This window comes from Spea bombifrons, chromosome 1 (genome assembly GCF_027358695.1).
Source record: "Spea bombifrons isolate aSpeBom1 chromosome 1, aSpeBom1.2.pri, whole genome shotgun sequence".
Taxonomy (NCBI): Eukaryota; Metazoa; Chordata; class Amphibia; order Anura; family Pelobatidae; genus Spea; species Spea bombifrons.
Window position 1 is genome coordinate 35655362 of NC_071087.1, and position 20631 is coordinate 35675992.

The following is a 20631-nucleotide window of genomic DNA, read 5'->3' on the forward strand; positions in this document are numbered from 1 at the left end:
CTTGACTTAAGGTACTCATTTAAAGGTGCCTTTCCACCTGCACTGCTGATTATAACACTTTTTGGAAATAAATTAGACGTATCATTCCGAGTACTGTGGGGTGACCAAATTTTTTAGCAGAAAATCTTTTTTTCAGGAAAACTTGTCAATTGAAACAAAATGAGGCATCGATTTGTTGTTGCCATAGAAACAACTTCTGAAAAGTTTCTGTGTTTTTATGAGATTACATTTTCAGAGAAAAAAATGACACATGCTACATATTTGCTTAGCATACTAGAAAGCGCAATGTTTTGTGTAATTGATACAGTGCATTTAAGATAAAGCTTTTTGTCTTGAAACTCTACATACAATTCATTGATGGTACATGTTTTTTTTAATAATGCATTAGATGCTTGTAGGTATTTACTGATACGGTTATGATGTCTCATGTGGTTTTGTTTTCTTTTTTTTTTTTTTTACTTTGTTTAGGTTGCTGAGCCAAACCATGAAAGACCATCTGGTGAGAGTGGCCAATGAAGCAGAATTTATCTTAAGCAGGCAGCGGGCAGAGGAAATACACAGACATGCAGAATTTGAGGTAATGGCTAAAGCATGTGCCTTCCACGGTCTAGTGGTACAGATTGAAACCCCCTTTACTTACTGTTTGCTGCAGCTATCGGTGTGGCGTGGACTCCCCCAGTATAAACCCATTTGTTCCTGACGCCTATATGCGAGAGAAGGAATACAGAGGTCACTAGCCCGGCTCAGTATGAGAATGAGTGGGCTAGGAATTAAACAGTGCCCTACTCGATGTCCTGCATGACCTATAATTCCTGGAATGCTTTGGAAACTTTGTATCTTCTTTGTACTTCAAGTCGAAAAATCAGAGCTGAGGAGAAAAGGGCAAATTTTACAGACCTTGCAAACTTTGCGTTTAACTATAGTAGCGAAATCCTGCATAGAGCATGAGTTCTAACAAATGGGAAATGGTTCTACCAACATCTTAATAAAGAACTGAGCCACAAGATGGAAGCAGCCCATGAATACAGAAAGTGTTCTAAATTCCCTCCCATGCAAGGGCCATTTCATGGAGAAATGCTGCTTGTTGGCTCACCTGGTATCTGCCTTCCAAAATCAGTTCCTCACCTGGAAGCATGGAAGCACTAGGAGAGTGCACTCACATGTTACCGATGCATTCTGCCCATGCTGCTGTGTTTTATTACTGTGGCTCAGTTCTTTATTTAAGATATTAGTAAGAACCATTTTGGGTCCTTTAGGGACCTGGCTGTTCATCGCTCTTTGGAAAGTGTAAATAAATCTCGGGATCAAGATGTAAAACATACCCTTCTTAAAAAATTATGTATGTATGTCGGTATTAGGTATTAGGTCTTTGACAAGTAACAAGTGAATGAAACTATTTCACCCTGAGAAAAGCAGCCTGTCTGACCATGATTGAAGTGGGGTGTAGTATGATGCAATGCACAGCTCTGGCCAATACCCAAGAAGCCGCCATTTTTATCTTTTTGATTACTTATGCACTTACCCAGCAAATAAAGATCTAGACAACAATTTATAACTTGTAACATACATAACCCTTTGATTAGACAATACATAAAAACACATCAAGAACACGGTAGCACCGTGCCGTTTTGGGGTGACCCAAGCTGGGTTAGTAGGAAGCTCTTTGTAGGAAAATTGTTCATGCACGTGAAACCACACTTTTCATTATTTAAGCTTACTTAGCTTAATTTATTGTAATTTTGCTAAATGTGGAATAATCTTCATTTTTCATGTTTGTGTGCTGTTTATCAGTTTTGCCCATAATTATATATTGTTTCCCAATAAGAGAAATTGAAAAATGACTCACCATTTACAATGGCACTCCATTCCCTAAAGCCATTTCCATTTTTTAGTTGAGTTCTGAAATTGGGTGTCCCTTTCGTGCTTTATGGTAACACAAGACACCCTGTGCTGCATGGGGCCATCTTGGTACAAATGATTTATTAAAGGAAACACACTTTCTAGAAGTAGTTAATACTGGAACTGTTGACAGTTTTGCAATTTACTGGTGGCCTTAGAGGCTGGAGCATTCCTCAGGTAACAGCATGAATCCCCACATGTTCCTGTAGCTTAAACCACTTTTTGAACACTAGAAACAGATACAGGCAGTTTTTGCCTCTAAAAAGTGTATGTGCGTTTGCTGCCGTTGACTAAAAATACCAAGTACCATGTCTAATTTTTTTTTCTTCTAATTTACATCGATCACAGAAGTTATTTTTTTATACAATGCACCTCAGGGTGGTCCTGCGCAAACGATCCATTGTGTCCTGTTCATTTAACCCCTTCTTATATGGTAGGGTTGTGTTTATCAATGGATGGTGTATTTAGGTTTCTGTCCATTTTAATGGCTCTGTTGGAAATCCCACTGTGTGTTAGTCCCCTTAACTTTCGAGACTGTTCCTACATGACTGTGTGAGATAAAAAATTGAATCAAGTCTTGATTTTGAGAAGGTTTGGTGAGAAGGTTTGACTGCATTTACATGGTTAACAATTTGCATCAATGCATTGAATGTGGATGAAAACTTATGTATTCGCTCAGTTACTTTGATACATTGCAGACGCAGACAGGAACAGGTGTTGTAACTTGTTTATGCAAGTAAGAGCCAGACACATCTCCACATAAACCTCCATCGTATTATCTGTTCTCTTCATTAGGAATATTCCTCTGTGTTAGGTTGCTGATTGTTGTTGCTTGGGTCAGACATCCTTTGTAAGGATGGCTGAGGAGAAGGAAGAGAAGGGGACAAAAAAAGACTTGATCCTAATCTTGCCAAGTTTTGACATGAATCTGAGATTCCCTACGATTAAAAACAGCTTCAAAGCAATTAAGCAGTGAAGATATCCATCTATACATATATATCTATAGATATAGATATAAATGTAATTTAGTTATGTTTAAAAAAATATATATATATTCCATTTCAGTTTTTCTGTATTTTGTCATTTTCACCAAAGTTATTCTGAATAATAACTGTTGAGATACTTTGTATCTGTTGCTGTATACACTGTTTTTTTTTTAATCTTGGAGGTATTTTTACATTTTCTCATTGAGCCGCAGTGATGGATAATTTCAACATATCTGCCCGTGTGCACCTGTTACCTGTGAATATAGAATTACAGAGGATCTCTTTCAATTCCACCACCAAAACAGAAGGAAGTGAATTATTTAAAAGATAAAAATAAATTTATGTTTGCTCTCTGTCAGAGTTCATATTCACAGCCAACCTTGATAGAAGATCAGAATGATTTAGACAAGTTTGCTTTGGAGATTCATAACATATGCTAGCCGGGCAGAATTGAGTTATCTCTGCTCTAGAGAGTAAGTTATTGTAGCAGGAGCTGACAGAGATGAAGATAACGGAGGGAAATTCAATTACCTTTTAGTGTTTTCTTTCTAATAGGATTCTTAATGTGAAAAAGATCCTTAGATGAGACACCTCCGTGGTGAGAGATCTTGCCACCCTCCAGGCTTTTGTTGCAGTTGAAATACTTCCAAATACCAAAAGCTCATTATACTGTAGTTCATTCTCATTTACTTCTTGGTTGTTATTTATATGATTTTGTACACAGTTTATCATTTCTCCTCTGATTTCATTTTAAAGATATTAATCTATGATATTAAATGACTGATATGTGGATAGACGTGACATATAGTGAAAAATCTACAATTGTCCTTACGCTTTATACATTGGCAAATGTACTGCCAAACCGCATGCTGTATAATTACCTTAACAGGTAAAGTTTTAATGTACAGCATTATTCTAGCAGAGTGCAATGTGTGCCTGTAATTTGGCATCTCAGGTGTATGTTGGTACAGCTCTGAGGCCTGGGTTTCCCATTAGGCACTTTTTATTGTATAAATTCTGAAGTGGGTGGAAGGTACTGGAGCTTTGCCCATTAAGTTTCACATAGAACATTACCTCTTGATTCATCTGTGGTTCCCCTTTGAAGGTAGATCTGTAATCTTTTTTTCTTTTCTTTTTCTTCAAAACCTAAATTTTATTGTTCTGTTATCTGTTATGTAAAACTGATTGATTTTTTCCAAATTAAAGGGGATCTCCCCCTAGTCCCTCCCAATTGGTGGTATAAATATCTAGTCCGTAGACTGCTTCATAATGTTTGCTTTGTAGGTAGGTGCTAGGTGAAGCAGCCGTATGTTAGACGAAACGACACAATTCTGTCCCCTGCCAGCATCAGATGCCCCATACGTGAAGCTGCGTATTGCAGGAAATCTGCTTTTCAGATACATGCCTGTTAATCGTGTAAATACCGATGCTGCAATTCGTGTCTGTTGGATTCTGCAGTACAAAAAATATATTTAAAATGCTTTATTAAAAAAAATTGCAAAGGATGGAGTCTTTTTCCCCTTGGCCAAAGCAATATTACACATATTAACCCCATGCATGCCACTTAGGATGCACCAGTACCTCCGGAAATCTCTGATGAAAAGCAGACCCTGCTGGATCTCAAATTGCTCTCCCCTAGTGGCTGATCGTGTGTATTACTATCAGCACATACAGATCAGAGGGAGGGAAAAAAATCCTCTTCCAAAAAATGGAAAAAAAAATATAACATTTGTTGGGAACCCAGTGATGTCAACATGACATCCAAAATGTACCCCAAAAGAGATCTTGATCCATACTGCACTGGGAACAGTGGGCCCCGAACATCCATTAGCCCCTACCACTACAAGCTGGACCATCCCTTTGTAAACAATTTTGGACTGGCCGAGGGAGGCAGGAACAGAGAGTGGTCACATAATGAGAGGTCACGTGAGCCTGGGGCTAAAGGGAGGCTGCGAGCATCAAAGAAAATCTACAGCTGAGCTATGGGGTGGAGGGAAGGAGGGTGAGGGAGGGAGGAGAAAGTGTGTGCATGCATGTTTGTGTCTGAGCATGCATGTGTATGTATAAGCATGTGTAGGTTTGTGCAAATTTGAGCGTGTGCCAATGCGTATGTTAGTTACTGGGGGAGAGACATGGGGATGTGAAATATAATGATTAAAAAGAGGACAGGGGGAAAGCAGAGGCATAATAAGATGGAGGAGCTATGGGGACAAAGAGGAGTGGTTTAGATAAAGAGGAGAGAGATGAAGAGAAAGGGGAGATATCCGAAGTAGGAGGGATAATGAGAAGTGGGGAAGGTAGAGAGAAAATGGAGGGGTAAAGAGAAATGGGGGAGATGAGATTTAAAAAAAAAAAAAAAAAGTGGGGATCAAACAATGAGTATAGAGAAAAGGGAGGGAAAATATACAGAAAGGGGAGAGATAGCAAAGGAGAAGTGATAAGGAGGTGGGGAGAGAGCAAGAGCATGAGATAAAGACATTATAAAAAATAATTATCCTTTTCTATGATTTAAAAAGAAGGCCCTACATGTCTTGAACAAAACAATGTATGATTTGTGGGAGTTTGTCAACAAATTGAAAAGGGGAGTCATGTTTTAACAAACATGGGAGAAATCACAAACCAGGGTAAAAAAAAAATAAAAAAATCTCGTCCTGAAGGGGTTCAAACCCCACCCTTTTCCTTTGGAATTATATTTACACTTCACTGTTATTTCTTTACCTGATGTTTTTATTGTTGGTGGCAGATTTTTTTAGGGTAGATGGGCAAAGGGAAACAATGGTACATTACATTGATTCTGTAATGCTGGCTCTGCCATAGGCTGTCGCAGATCTAGTTGAGATTTTAAGTTAAATAATGCCAACATCATTACAATACAAGCAAATGCACAAACTCTGTGTAGTTTGAATTAATTGTTTAAGCAGTAGGACTGCATAGCTTTGATTCTTTTAAACACTTTGTTGTGAAAACAAATTTGTTTTTATTTTACTTGAAATTGAAATGTTTTGAAGTATGTGTGTGCGATGTCATTTATACATACCAATATTTTTTTTAGAAGTTGGATTTCATTCTGTGTAATGTGCTGTCCCAAATGTTTGTTTATATGAATGTTGTAGTAAGAACAAGCTAATGGTAATTCAGGCGCAGACACCATAATTAAAATAAGGGAAAGTATAAAACGATAAATACGATAGAAGGAAAACTGTTGTAGATGAAACAAATGTTCAAATATAAACGAGCCTGCAGAGTCTTAAATAATTTTAAACAAATCTTTACCCGCTCCATGATTTAGTTTCTGTATATATGATGGATAATGTGGCTCGGAAGCGGTGAGATACCCGTGATCAGAATGTGCACGTGTATTCAGTCCATTAAAACAAGAAGACATACAAGAGATACTTTTGATAAGTGTTCTGCCTCTGGTAACCTTGATGGCTATTATCAAGAGGATGATACTATATCTATTTCATTGGCTCAGGCCCTTTTCCATGCAGAGGAAAATCAATACTTTCAGGCACTGGATGACAGAAGCATCACTTTAGCATGGAGCAGGCCTGACAGACATTGTCATTGGCTGACTTTCGTTTGCTATCTTGGTTTCAGCCCTTCGTCTTTCTGAGGCTCATTCAAGCTTTTATTGGAGAATTTCCCTAGGTAGAAGTTCAAACCAGAGGTCAAGTGTACAAATAGTTCTAGGCAGACAATGTTGTCTTCATTTTGCTAGACTACTGCCACACCATCAGCGTACTGAGATTGCCTTCTCTGTAAAATATGGCAAATGAGTGGCAGCTCGTACATGTTGACAATGGAGGAGTCCAGCTGTATGTAGATGTCCATATTGCGGAGTGTTGATATTAAGTAGCCATGAAATGTTGGCCTACAACTTCTGCTTGGTTGTGTGCAGCCGGTTGGACTGCTTCCTCTGTTAAACCCATGTTTATCATGTCTGGCCTTTAAGTTACAGGGAGATGTACGATCTCTCAAGGTTCTAGCATATTTGTTTTACGCTCTTTGCAAATGTAATTTTTTCCAAATGCGTTGACTGAGCAGAAGAAAGTGTTCAGTTTATCTCTGGCGTGTTAAAATTGTATGTGGTTTCTTTTGTAACCCACGTACTAGAGTCTGCCTCACCGTTTCTACACCTTTACAAGCACATTGATATAAATGACAGCAGACAGGGGTCTGTAAATGTGTATTCTGTCTAACTGCCTTCTGAATTATTCACAGACTAATTTATCTGCTGATTTAATACCCTGAGATCATTAAATTGGCAACTCGTGTTCAGGGTTCAGACATTTTTTCCAATGACTGCTTCCTTTAACAGAGGAAGCAGTCCAACCGGCTGCACACAACCAAGCAGAAGTTGTAGGCCAACATTTCATGGCTACTTAATATCAACACTTGAGAGAAAGTGGTGCATCATGTGCTGCTTTTCTTCCTTTTTTCTCGTTTTTTAAATTTAGACAGTCTCCAAAAAGACTAATGCTCTTATGCCTTAAACTGTGGATTCTGTGCTTACTGTCTGAAAATGTATGTGTACATTTTCCTTCCCTCTCCCTTGAGACATCGTAATATGTAATTCATGGATGTGGAAGTCCAGTCCTCCTGGATGTTAGAGAAATTGTACAATGGTGTTGTTCACTGTTTAGGAAAAAGTGCAGATCTGCAGAGCTGTTACTATAGGGGTGCCAGGCGATGCCGCTGAGACGCTATACAGTGTCCTACAGTGGAGTCCTGCAGGCATCCATCTGAGCCAGTGGGTCAGGGTCTGGGCTTGAGGCTCATGGAATTGCCTGGTATCTAGAACCGCCTTTTGAGCTCTAAGTGGGGGCGACTGGCGACTTTCTACCCCAAATCATTATATGAGTAGCTAGTTCTGCCCTGTGCTTGGCTAAACTTGCCTCCAGGTGGGTGATGCTGGGGCTAGCCCTTGCTTCTTGGTACATGCCATCAGCCTGAAAGGGTAGGGAGTAGGGACTCCTTTCCCACAAACACCAATTAGAGATACTGTTTGATTTAAAATGAACAAATATAGGACGGTTCCATTAAATTCTTAAGTTAAAAGTTTTAAGGTGATGCTTTCGATTCTAGTTCAGTGCAGGTATATGATTAAACAGCAGAATGTCGTGCTTTGAGAAATTGGCTAATTTTATGATCCATTCATTTCATAGAGTTTTATTTCATTATTACAATGCACAGGGAATCTCTCGGGTGTGATAATTTAATCCTCGTCTTTTGACCACTTTATCGCTCTCATTTCCTTGAGGTTGGTCAGCCATAACAGTTCTGTAGCGATATTAATGATAGTATGTATAGAATAGAATTTTTTTACACGTTAAAGTGTTTTCTACATTTCTTGCATTTAGTAGTAAATCTTTAAAATACTACATGGCTTAATTCTTATTTTGTCATATTTTAAGGTCAAATGCAACCCTAATGTTCCTCAAAGAGACAGAGATTGATAATCGGTAAAGAATGGGCCTCTAATGTGATTTATATCTATAGATTTTATGTCAGATATGAAAAGTTGCTGTTCAAATTGTAAAGACTGATCCATTAGACCATTAGAGAGCACTTTAAAACATTTACTACTTCCTCAGGTGCCCGTCTTAGTATTGTGTCCTCGGAAAAAAATTTATGCAAATAATGTTTTGTGTGCATGTTCATGGATGCAATATATATTGTTAAAGCAGGCTGTGCACAGGCAACAAAACCCTTAAGGCTTTGAGAAAAAGAATCTCTCAGCAAACAATGCAGAGAAAAAGATACAAGAAAGAAAAAAAAATTGTGCAAGCGCAGTACATATTTCATTAGACCAACAAACTTTTATGGCAGATAAGAACTATTCCCCCCCCTTCATGCTGGAAAAAAAACCCTCAAATCTTTGGTCCTAGGTCTTGTCTAATACTCAGAATAGCATTATGCCCGGGGGAGGACTGATACCTTCTGGCCCAGGGGCCCCAGTCCCTTGCCCCACTCCCAGTGTCATATTGGCACACACTATCACTATAGCACATACCTGGACTTACTAACAAACACATACACACTCACACATTAATAGATATACACTTGCATTCACATCTACACTCTTACACTAAATACTTACTCAATCACACCTTACTCTGTCAACCACACCTCACACTCCATACCCTTTTCTGGCCTTTCTTGTAGCCATCTCCCAGAGCTGTGAGCATCTGTGATATATATATATATATGTATATGTAATTAATATTATTGGAGCCACCAGTTACTGTGAATGGTTATGCTTGCAAAAAAGAGTGGTAATGTTAAATGTTACAGATTAAAATGGTTGTTTTTATGTACCAGGAACAGCCTATCCCTGTCTATTTGTCATGATTAGTTCTCCCCTTCAGTGCAACAGGTACTTTTTTTCTGAGAAACAACCGGGCTATGGGTCATTTTGATATTTAATGATAAAAATGCTTAAAGCTGTGATAGGAACAGTTCCACTCTATCTGGCTTTACCATAAGTAGTTACCTAAATTAGGAGCAAGTATAGCACTGAATAGTGTTGTGTATTGTGCATCTAACCTGTTTGACATGTTGTGTGCAGCTACTGATAGATAAGTAACATTGTTATGATCATTAAGTTGTGTCCCTGCTTCCTCTTGTAGTCATTATGCGCCCAGTATTCAGCAGACAAACGTGAAGATGAAAAGATGTGCGACCATTTAATAAGGGCTGCCAAGTACAGAGATCATGTGACTGCAACCCAGCTCATACAGAAAATAGTCAACATTCTCACTGACAAGCACGGAGCTTGGGGCAACTCTGCGGCAAGGTAAGACCATCTCACTGATGTATTCAGTGGATCTCTTTGTCTTAACTGATATTGGGTTTTTAACAGGAACTTGATCTCCTTGAATAGCGGCCAACAGTCCAGGGTTTTCTAAGATAGATCCAACAACCAGGTTTATATGCTGCTTGTTGTCTATCCCCTTTACTGTAACTGCTGGCAGGTTAAAAGGAGAATTCCAATCGGGCGCTATGCACGCGGGATAACGGGAGGATCTGCATCATTGTGTCGTTGTATGGTTTGACGTTCCATGATGTAGTGAGAAAATTCAGCGAGTATGATGTCACGTGCACTACGGGGTATTTTAAACTGGTCACATATGACCTTAGTCAAAAAGATCTGATTTCACGAAGACCCTCTTACAGTACATCTTAACTCACTGGGCCATATTATTCTTCTGCCTTAGTACATTAAAATTCAAATCTTGTAACTATCACGATGTTTCACCACATGTATATATTTTCTGTTGCTTTGTTGTGCCTATTCTTGTTGTGTTTGGGGCAAATGCTTATTCTCCTCTTGGCACAAAACTTAAGCTGTGCCAAGCTTTGTATGAAAGATATAGTCAAACACTGCTGCTTTTTATTGTGCTAGTATGCATTTTGTTTGAATAAAGCTTGTATTTGTGTTTGTGTAATTAGCACTAGCTTCTTTAGGCTACATGAAAGTTTTATATATTCTACCAGGAGGCCAACATCAGCAAATCTCATCTGTTGTGTACAAGCTCTTTATTCATGGCCTGAAGCCTGCCTTCCTATATAGATCCATCTCATTACTAATTACTGATTTATTTATATTTGAAAGTAGGAGATTCATTATTTGATTCAAGCTTTTTTTCCATTCCAAGTATTGGGTCCAAATAACACCCCAAACAACTCTGACCACCAAATAAAACTAATGTATTGAAAGCTTAAAAAAAACAGAGGTAATTAAAGTTTGGGGTGTGACTTCAGTCTTTCTTCTGATAAGACTGTCAGAAATGTCTGATAAAAGTCAAAGTATGTATTTGCTCTCCCAAAAAACAAAATGTATGCAAAGTCTTATCATACATTTGAATCTCTTGTTGTCGCATGTTACCCATGGTAGTCCTAGATGAGTTCCTTTTACATTTTAACTTTTCGGAGCGTTTCAAAGCTGTCATTGGGCTTTAACAAGTCACTGAGTTTGGCAATGACTTTAAGGTGTCCCTGAGAAGCTTGTTGCCTGCGCTTCAAAGGTGCTGCACCAATTACTTACCAAAATATTAATTGCACTCCCTAGTATGCCAGTCAAATAAGCCTTAGAACTGGAATTTTGTTCTTTAGATTGAATTGCGTATAAACACACACTTTCAATAATTCCTTTCAGGTTCTATGGCAATAGCGTCTATTGTCACGCGACAATCTTACTTGATTAAATCATTATTTCTGGTAAGGATCTAGACATTCACCACTACTGTGGATGTTTTTAATGCTACATTATTTTTTCGCCAGTATAGTTCAGTAGGTGGGGCAGAACCTTTAAAGATGTGATTATAGTCGGGCAAGGCAGTGTGATCAGGTGCCCACCACCTGGCTCAGCGGGCTTTCGCCAAAAGGGGCATGAGATGGAGCCAGTCATGCTAAAAGCCTCCTACCGTTTGGTGTTCGTGTGTGTGGAGACGTATACGAACACCTGCTATTGTGTGTGTGTGTGTGCTACAAGCGGGGCCTGGGGTCTGCTTCTGCCCAGGTTTTACTTATCCCACACCATGACTAACCCAGTCCCCTCTCGACATGGTGTAGTACGTCCTAAAACTTACTGCATTACAGCCACAAACCAGTGCCAGAACGTGCCTTCCCTGTGCATAGTCAATGTGCGGTTGGGAAATATTGCAGTTACATTGTTTTTGCTGCAGTTACTGTTTTTATATTTTATTGCAGATACGATGCGGTGATACCGGGAGTCACCCCATTCCATTATTCTCAAATGGTTCATTTCTCAAACGTTACAGTGAGGCAATGTTATTCTTTAACTACATATTGTTTCAATTTATGTATTCCTATGACTGATGAAACGTCCAGACCATCCATCTCCGAGTGGGTTAACTGATATTTTCATTACATTTTCTACAATAGGTTTTACATGTCTCTAATGTGGCGTGATAAATTGTGGTTGATCCAGATCATTGTCACCAAAGCAGACTGCAAAAATATCTTGTGATCAGGTGATAGTCTGCATGCTACGTTGTGCATTGGTATTCAGACGTGTTAATAGAATGTCCAGGCTTTCTTAGTTTTGAACAGTGTAGTCAATTCACTGCCAGGACTAAGGAGGATCCGTTATTCCAGTCCACCTGGTGCTGAGAATGCTGTATTTAATTGTCAAAATAATAGAATGTAATGCAAAGAGGCCTTACTAAAGTTTTGTTTTTTTTCCTCCCCACATGCATTCTAAAATGCAGTTGTGCAAGGGTAAATATAATCATATTTTCCCTGTCCTTTAGTAAATCAAATTTCATAAGGATTTTGGTTTAATTTAGTTTCTGCCGTTTCCATTTCTGGCTGTCCTTTGGAATCCATATCGTCCGCTTGTTGCCAGGACTCAAGAGCCTTAATACTTCCCCATTAATGTCATTTATTTTGTTTCAGTATTGATGGCTTTCCTAATGCCGTCCGATCAGTAGGCTGCAATGCTGGCAGCTGGCCTGGGATCGTCAGAGGTTTTAATAAATCACAATCAGACCCATGCCATTGCATCAATATTTTTAGTCAATTATAGAGAAGGTCAGGTGCTGCACTCGGCAGCATGGATCCTGCATGTGAAATTTCTAAAACATCTGCTACTGTAACAGAAAAAGTTGGGAAGAGTGGAATTCAATTTTACCCGTTTAATGCAGATCAAATGAAATCTATATCGTTATGGGCAACCCTCTGATGACTGCGGCCGTTCTGACCAGGGTGTAGTTATTAAACTTTAATGCTGTTATAGGGAAAGAGATCCCCAAGTTCCAATTCAATAAAAATGAAAATATTATTTTGTCTGAAGCAGATGGGATTTGTTGTTCCATCACAGCAGGAATCTAATATGGCGTGACACCTGGTGACCTGTCTCAATGCAATTTGTGTCTTAATATCAAGCTTACACAAGCTGCTGCCATAGGAGAGAAAACAAGCTGGTTCTTTTTATCTGGGACACATTTCCCCCCTCCCTGGTGGACTTCCAGAATTCCGTTTGCATAGTCTTGTATGAGCTTGCCCTTTACTGTCGTCACATATATCTTCAACCCTTTCTCTTTCTAGTCCTTATGGATTTCACAGGGTTAAAGTAGTAGCCTTAATGCAAGCACCGGCCCATACGTAAATGTCGTGTGATGCTTGGTTTGGGAGAGGAGAAAAATAACTTGCTAACGAGGAGCAAAAGAAAAAAGGGGCACATAAGGAATAGAGCGGCAGACGTGATTTCTTTTCTGGTTTCCCCCACTGTGCACTGAGCATGCATTGTGTTTATTTGGGTCAGGAGACAAATCATCTTTCATGTAGATGACACCTGGTAAAGTGGCTGAATGTAAGAAAGATGAGGAGAGATGATGGAGAACGCGGATGGAAGTCTCGGAGGACAGAATACCCTTTTCTCATCGCGTCCTTCATTGCATTCTAATAGGCTGACTAATGTACCATAGAAATTCACTCTGGGTCTTAGGATAGGAGGGAAAGTAGTGGCTCTCCTCGTCTTTTGAAGGAAAATGCATAGGTAAAATTGCAGACATAAATTATCACGGGCATAGCAATGAGGTGCTTAGACATTTTTACATCAAGGCAGCTGAATGTTTTACATTAGGACGCAAAATCAGTGAGTGAGGTGGCAGGCGTTCTTAAGAATTGGTTTCAGATTGGTTGGAATATGTTCTAATGGATGCCCTCAAGCTAGAAGCATCTTTCCTGGAGAAACATTCATCTTTTTTTTTTTTTCCCCTCTCGTCTTCCCCCCTTCTTCGTTTCCATGCGTGTCAGAAGCCTTGCCGGTAAAATCTCTCTGTGATGCTCTCTACAATTTTTCATCAGTAAATCAAATCTTCTTCCTTTCACAAAAGATGAATGCTAGAAGGCGCGGGTGTTATAAAAGAAAAAAGGGAGAGGGAGAAAAATCAATGCCGGCAAAATTGAAACTGTATGCCTTGGTATTGATTGGCCTTGTGAAATCGAAACTAACAGCTTTGTAACTGTTCCAGTGGACAGTTAGCTGACCTGTAATGGACAAACTATCAATATTAGCATTGCTATTTTATCTTGTACTATGTCATTTTGGAGCAGAGGGTCTGCCCAGAGGAGGGGGCTTGGGAAAGGATTTGATTGCAATATATATATATACAATGTTTCCTATTTCTCCCTGTCATTCTTAAACACTAATAGAAAAAGGATACCGTTTGTATAGCATAATACGTATCTCATCTGGAAATGGTTCTTCGACATGAAAGACTATCTTGGTTCATCTAATCCTGTTTTGTTTTTTTAAAATATATATATATGTGAAATATGATTAGTTTCCCCCACAATCTTCAGGTTAAAGCTGTAATTACTGCTGTCGACCTTCACATCTGACCTCTAACCCTTCGCAAAGAACGGCTGAATGCTTCCAGGGTTTGTCTCCTGTGGACAGGAAGGGGTTACACAATCCTTTTTTCTTTCTGTTTTGATGGTTATTACTTTTGTGAGGTTTCACTTAGCATTTTTATAATGAATGAAACTGGTACCTTGTAGAATTGCAATCCTATTAGCCTGCAGTGCACTGAAATGTGAAATGCAATCAAAGCAAATGTATGCAGACCATAAAAAAGCCATATGAGGGATTTTTTTTCCCCTGTGTTCCCCAGCCCCCCGTATGTGTTTTCTTCCCCCGTTTCCCCACCCTGCAGTTATTGTACTTGACATCGGTGTAAAGTAACATTCATTGCTCTCTCTGGAGCTCTGATGATGCTCGGAATTTTTTTTTATTGCCAACATTGCCCCGTGTAATAATAATGTGAAATGGCTTAATAAAACTAACAGTTTTTCCCCGGCCCTCCCTCCAGTGAGTCTTTACACACCACATCACGACAAACAACAATTTATAATCGGGCAGGCCAATGCGAAGAACATGCGCTTAAGGTCAAAGGAGCCAGTTAATTGGCAGCATGCAAAGCTTTCAAATAAGAAAAGTGAGAATCCGTTCCTTCCAAAAGTATCTTGCCGAAGTCATATCGCATGTTTTTATTGGGTGGACATAAATATTTACCGAGAATTTCACTCTCTGGTCTTGCTAAAGTCTTAAGTATTTAAGGTCCGCACGTGAGGATAAACAATACTTAATTGATATATTTTTTTCCATGGAAGCTTGACAGGCACACTGAGACATTGGTGTAATACGTGCCACATAGCTGCATTCTTAATTGTTTCATCATCTTTTCACATGGTGTGTTAAATACACAGCAAAGGCTAAAACTGTGATAAACAAAGAATATTTTTTTACCTGTTAAGCAAGGTAATGTTTAGTGAACACTGCAAATACAGCACATAGAAGTAGCATTATAAATAATGTGCATGTATTTGGTGAAGATGCCTAATATTGCTTGAATTTGTGGGACTATCGCCATGTATACCAGACTCCCCCCCCCCTCGATCTTCTGGGAGCTCTGTGGCTGTTGGTGCCAAGTAGGTGTCACTGAGCTGATATAAAGAAACGCTATATCAGAGTTACAATGTAAGAATGAGGAAAATCCTCGCTGAGCCAGGGTTGACAAATTCCAGGAGCCCCCCAAAATGTTACAGATGATACTGTTTGAGTACTTTATATAAGATATCTATGGACGTATTTCTCTCTTGGTTCCTCTAACCTGCTTGCATCTTAAAGGTTTGCCTGGGTCAGTAAAGTTGAAACCTCAAACTTTAAAAATTTCCCCTTACCAACCAAAAAAAACTAATTGTGCTTTGGCACTTAAAAGGAGACCTGCTTCTGCCCTAATAAATCTTCTATCAACTAAAACAACAATCCCTTGTCCAGTATTTACTGCTTATGAAATGGCTCTACTGGTCAACATAACTTCAGTAATAAAATGAAAACTACAACGGTAAATTCGTCGTAACACTTTAGCTGGTAGACCCATCGGGTTGCATCGTGACACCTTTGGTGTGCCCGTGCTAATCCCATTTCTTTATTATTTGTAGACCTATCTCTGCTGTCTTGGAAACCAAGTGATGGGATGTAGTGTTATAGAGTACCCGGGTCTCTGCTTTTATCCTGTAAAAACCTGTAAGTTACAACGCAGCAGCTTTTGTTTCTCTGTGTTGGGAAGGAAGTATCGGTAAGATTTGTCGAGGCTGCTATCTTATGAACCGGGTGATCTGTGCTTGACCTTACTCAGCTCTGCTCATTGTCTTCATCATGTGTGTTTCTGCCATTTTAGGGTGATATTGGTAAATACTAATATTGCAGACTCCATTGTTTATTCCCTAGATCCTACTAATAAAACAATTTGGAAAGGTAATTCCATCCATTCATGATGCGTTGATTCACATATGAAACTGAAGGAGCCACTTCAGCAAATAGCTGGAAGTGGACTTCATGTGAAAATGCATAGTCACCTGTGGGCCGTTTGGTAATCTACCGCTATACACATAGAAAACTCGCCCCGCGTGCCTCCCATATTCTTCATGTTTTCCCTCGGTGCGATGCAAGTGTCTGATACCCTGGGCTCTCTGATCTTGTCTGATGTGTTTATTTTTCTCTCTTTCTCCTAGTTTGTCTTGGGTTACCCATAACCCCGTGCAAGTATGTTACAGGATCAACTTTGTGTGTTATTCACATTGTCGGTTCATTTGTTTTACTTTCTGTCAAGAAGTGGAGGACTAATCTATTTTTAATGTGATTATACAATTTATGTCGGTAGCAATGTGGAGCTTTTGTTTCCCTGTTTTAAATGCTGGTGAATTTCCAGTGCGAAACGGACTTGCAAAGCTTAGTGTTCTAATTTATTGTCCTGAGGTGCAAAGATAGATCATCTATGATGTAAATTCACATGACTGCGTTAACCCTGTCAGTGCTGCACTGCCATACCGCCATTCCCAGCAGCTAAAAGTTTAATCCTTTACACTAAACAGAGGAGCTGCGCTACTATGGTGCCAAAAGAAAATTAATGTGGCTTGTACCAGACAGTATTTAAAAGAATTTAGTTAGAAAATCATTTACGATAACATTTACCTTTCCAAGTATAAACACTGGAGTTGTTGAGATTAAAAAGAATACCAGCAAGATGTCAAGTACACTGGGGATATATAACTGATAAAGCTTTCCGTATGGCATTTCACTTTTCTCAGATACATCAAAACATCCTCACTTTGGACTCTATTTAGATAGAGGTTGGGACTGGAACAAACACACTAAAATGTTCTAAATACTCGCAGCCACTTTCATTTTGTCAGTTTGGTATGTTTATAATCTCTCATTTTTATATATATATATGTGTGTGTGTGTGTGTATGTATGTATATATATGTATATATACATGTATATAATGTGTGTTATTGGGATATATCAAACCACCCTTACCCATCTAGGCATGGACTCCACTAGACCTCTGAAGGTGTGCTGTGGTATCTGGCACCAAGACGTTAGCAGGAGATCTCGTTTATGTCCGGTAAGTTGTGAGGTTTCCACCTCCTCTATATTGGTCTTGTTTGTCCAGCACATCCCACAGATGCTCACATGGATTGAGATCTGGGGAATTTCAACACCTTGAACTCGTTGTGTTCAGGGCGCATTATCCTGCTCAAAGAGGCCAATGCCATCAGGGAATACCGTGTCCATGAAAGGGTGTACATGGTCTGCCAAAATGCTTAGGTAGGTGCTACATGTCAAAGTAACATCCACATGAATGGCAGGACCCAAGGTATCCCAGCAGAACATTGCCCAAAGCATCACACTGCCTCTGTCTGCTTGGCTTCTTCCCACAGTGCAGCCTGGTGCCATGTTTTCTCCAGGTAAGCGACACACCCAGCCCTCCACGTGATGTAAAAGAAAATGTGATTCGTCAGACAAGGCCACCTTCTTCCATTGCCGTGTGTGTGTGTGTGGGTGTGGGTGGAAAGAGCACACTGGGGACTTCTACAAAATTTTAAATGTAATTCACATACACGAAGAAATGTCATACAGAAAAAGGTACAATGTTTCAGTCTCACAGGGTCTGTCTGTTGGGTAGATTGGTTAGCATTGGGTAGATGTAAAATATAAACCCTCATAAATACCTGGGGCTTGGGCAAAACAGGGGGAGAAAGGAAGGAGAAGAAGAGAAGACATGGAGGGATAAATGAGAGGGACAGAGAAAGGAAGAGGGATAGAAATGAAATGTGTATGGAAGCAAGAAGTAAACAGTGTATGTATGTATGTATATATATATATATATATATATATATATATATATATATATATATATATATTATAAAATCATATACAGTATCTCACAAAAGTGAGTTCACCCACACATTTTTGTAAATATTTTATTTCTTCATGTGACAACACTGAAGAAATTATACTCTGCTATGATGTAAAGTAGTGAGTGTACAGCCTGTATTATTTTTAAGGGAGCAGCAAATTTACACTGTCTAAACCTTGGCAACAAAAGCAAGTACACTCCTAAGTGGAAATGTCCAAATTGGGCCCAAAGTGTCCATATTTTGTGTGGCCACCATTATTTTCCAGCACTGCCTTAACTCTCCTGGGCATGGAGTCCACCAGAGCTTCACAGGTTGCCACTGGAGTCCTCTTCCAATCCTCCATGAAGACATCACTTTGCTGGGGGATGTTACATTGTAGCAGAGTGTAGTTTCTTCAGTGTTGTCACATGAAAAGATAATAAAATATTTACAAATATGTGAAGGGTTTACTCACTTTTGAGATACTGTACATATATATATTTCTGATACCTAATGGAGCAGTGAACTGTTATCCTATTAATATTAAGAATATATATATATTTTTTTTTTTGCTTTGTAGCCTTGGTCTACTTCATCTTGTCACCTTCATACACTCTTTATCCATGTGTCTTGTATGTCATAAGTGGCCAACTGGTGGCCTCTATGGAGATATAGTGTTGTCGTTTTTGGGGCATGTCTGATTTAGCCATAATCTGCTCCTTGTGAATCACAAAGCTGTTCTTGTCTGTTCTTTATCGAGCTTCTACGTATGCATAGTTATCAATTTCTTTGCCTTTTTGTGCCACAATAGCAGCGAGTGAATTCTACACTCTGTGTAAGCCAACTAATCCGTACATTTGTAAAGACTTCTTTCTTGAACGCACCGCAATAAATGCATTGTTTTGTGATTGCTTATGTATTTCCAAAAAACACAGTATAAGGAAAATAATGATGATTATCGGTGCCCTTTTGTGAAAGCACCACATTTCAGTTTGAGGTCAAAGTTAGTTTTGATCACTATCTGAGTAAATAAAACTATTTTTTACCTCTTGCGTTCAATTGTTTTCAAGAGTCCAATATCTGCACAGTATCGATCTTTGGGGTCTGGTAGTTAGTCAGAGGCTATCTCCTCTGACTAACCCTTTAGCGCAATGTCATGCTTCTCCTTGTGATAGATTGTTACAATCTCAGCCAGTGTAATTACACACTAGCCAAGTGGGTCATTTATTTCTGCACCTTCACCATTTACCAAAAATCTTCTTTATCTTTAGAAGCCAGCGCTTCCCCTTGCAGTAAAAGTAACATAATGGTAACATAAAACATTACGGCTTGGAACTCTGTGAAATAAGAACATACTTTCAACTTTTACATAAAAACTGTCTCTGTAACATAGCTGTACAGTTTGTCTGGTTTTAATTGTTTAACCCTGTCGTTTATGTAAGTCTCTTCTTCTGTTCCCCAAGAAGTTTTGCTTCCGTTTGTCCATTGTGCCTTGTCAGAGTATCTGATCGTAGTGCTGTCTAAAGGCAGTGGTCGTTTAGTTTTAAAAATAGGAACGGTATGGAATGGTATGGTCCGCTCGCTAGAAAACTTTGGGGGGGATTCCCATAAGACCCAAAGTTGATCCAAAATTACTGTTAACCTCCAATACTGGTGTCTATCGTTTTTTGAGTAACATATAGGAGGCCCTATTAATGCATTTCTACCCAGTGTTAAAATAATTCATTTTGTTTAGATCTTTATATGTTTGGCTTTTTACTGTAAATGCTACTCTCATTTTCCACTCTTGCTGCAAAGGACATTACAGAAACAGTAATCGAGAAGTGCTGAAATAGTATGTAGAGTTTAGGAGTCAAACATACATACAGTGGCAAGAAACAGTAAATTAACCCTTCGGAATTACGTGTTTTTCTGAATTATTCAAAAAGTGAACTAATCTACAGTATTGTGAAAAAGAAAGAGGGTGTGCTTTCTTTTTCACATGACTGTGCATCTAAGTCACAGGTATAGACAAACACAATGTGCTTAAAATAATCACATAAACAATGATTAGCCTTAGTTGAAGTGATTTAGCCTAGTGGTTCCCATACTTTTTCCAACCCACACTGTGAATGAATGAAATATTTGATATGGACAAGAATAATACAACAATTTGTGTGATATTTGTTAAAATGATCATGTTTGTTCATTATTGTGACTTAGATGAAGATCATATCATGTTATAAAACAAATTTATACATAAAGCCGGTTCACTTTTTCTTGGCACTATTTTTGGATTGCAAACTGATTTTCTTCTTTTAAGCTTGGATAGAGGTGCCTCAAATATTAGGCAAAAAACACTAATATTACTAAGGATTGTTAAGTACTGCCTTTATAACTGACAATATAGTAACTCATCCCACTTGCTGTTGAAAAGATTATGGTACTCGGGATACTTCTTATCGGAAAATAACCTCCCCTCAATATTGTGTGCCTGGGCAGCTTCAAAAGGAGCAAAGGTGAGGTCAGACCAGTTAAATGGGCCATCT

At 38.9% G+C, this 20631-nt stretch overlaps 1 protein-coding gene across 1 annotated transcript in view; it reads left to right on the forward strand.

The window, feature by feature from the left end:
• LRBA (LPS responsive beige-like anchor protein) overlaps positions 1 to 20631 on the forward strand; it is a 237704-nt gene that overhangs the window by 69055 nt on the left and 148018 nt on the right. Inside the window, exons 35-36 of the mRNA XM_053460618.1 lie at positions 469 to 577; positions 9518 to 9684. Of these exons, the coding sequence (XP_053316593.1) occupies positions 469 to 577; positions 9518 to 9684 (276 nt within the window). The remainder of the gene's footprint in view (positions 1 to 468; positions 578 to 9517; positions 9685 to 20631) is intronic.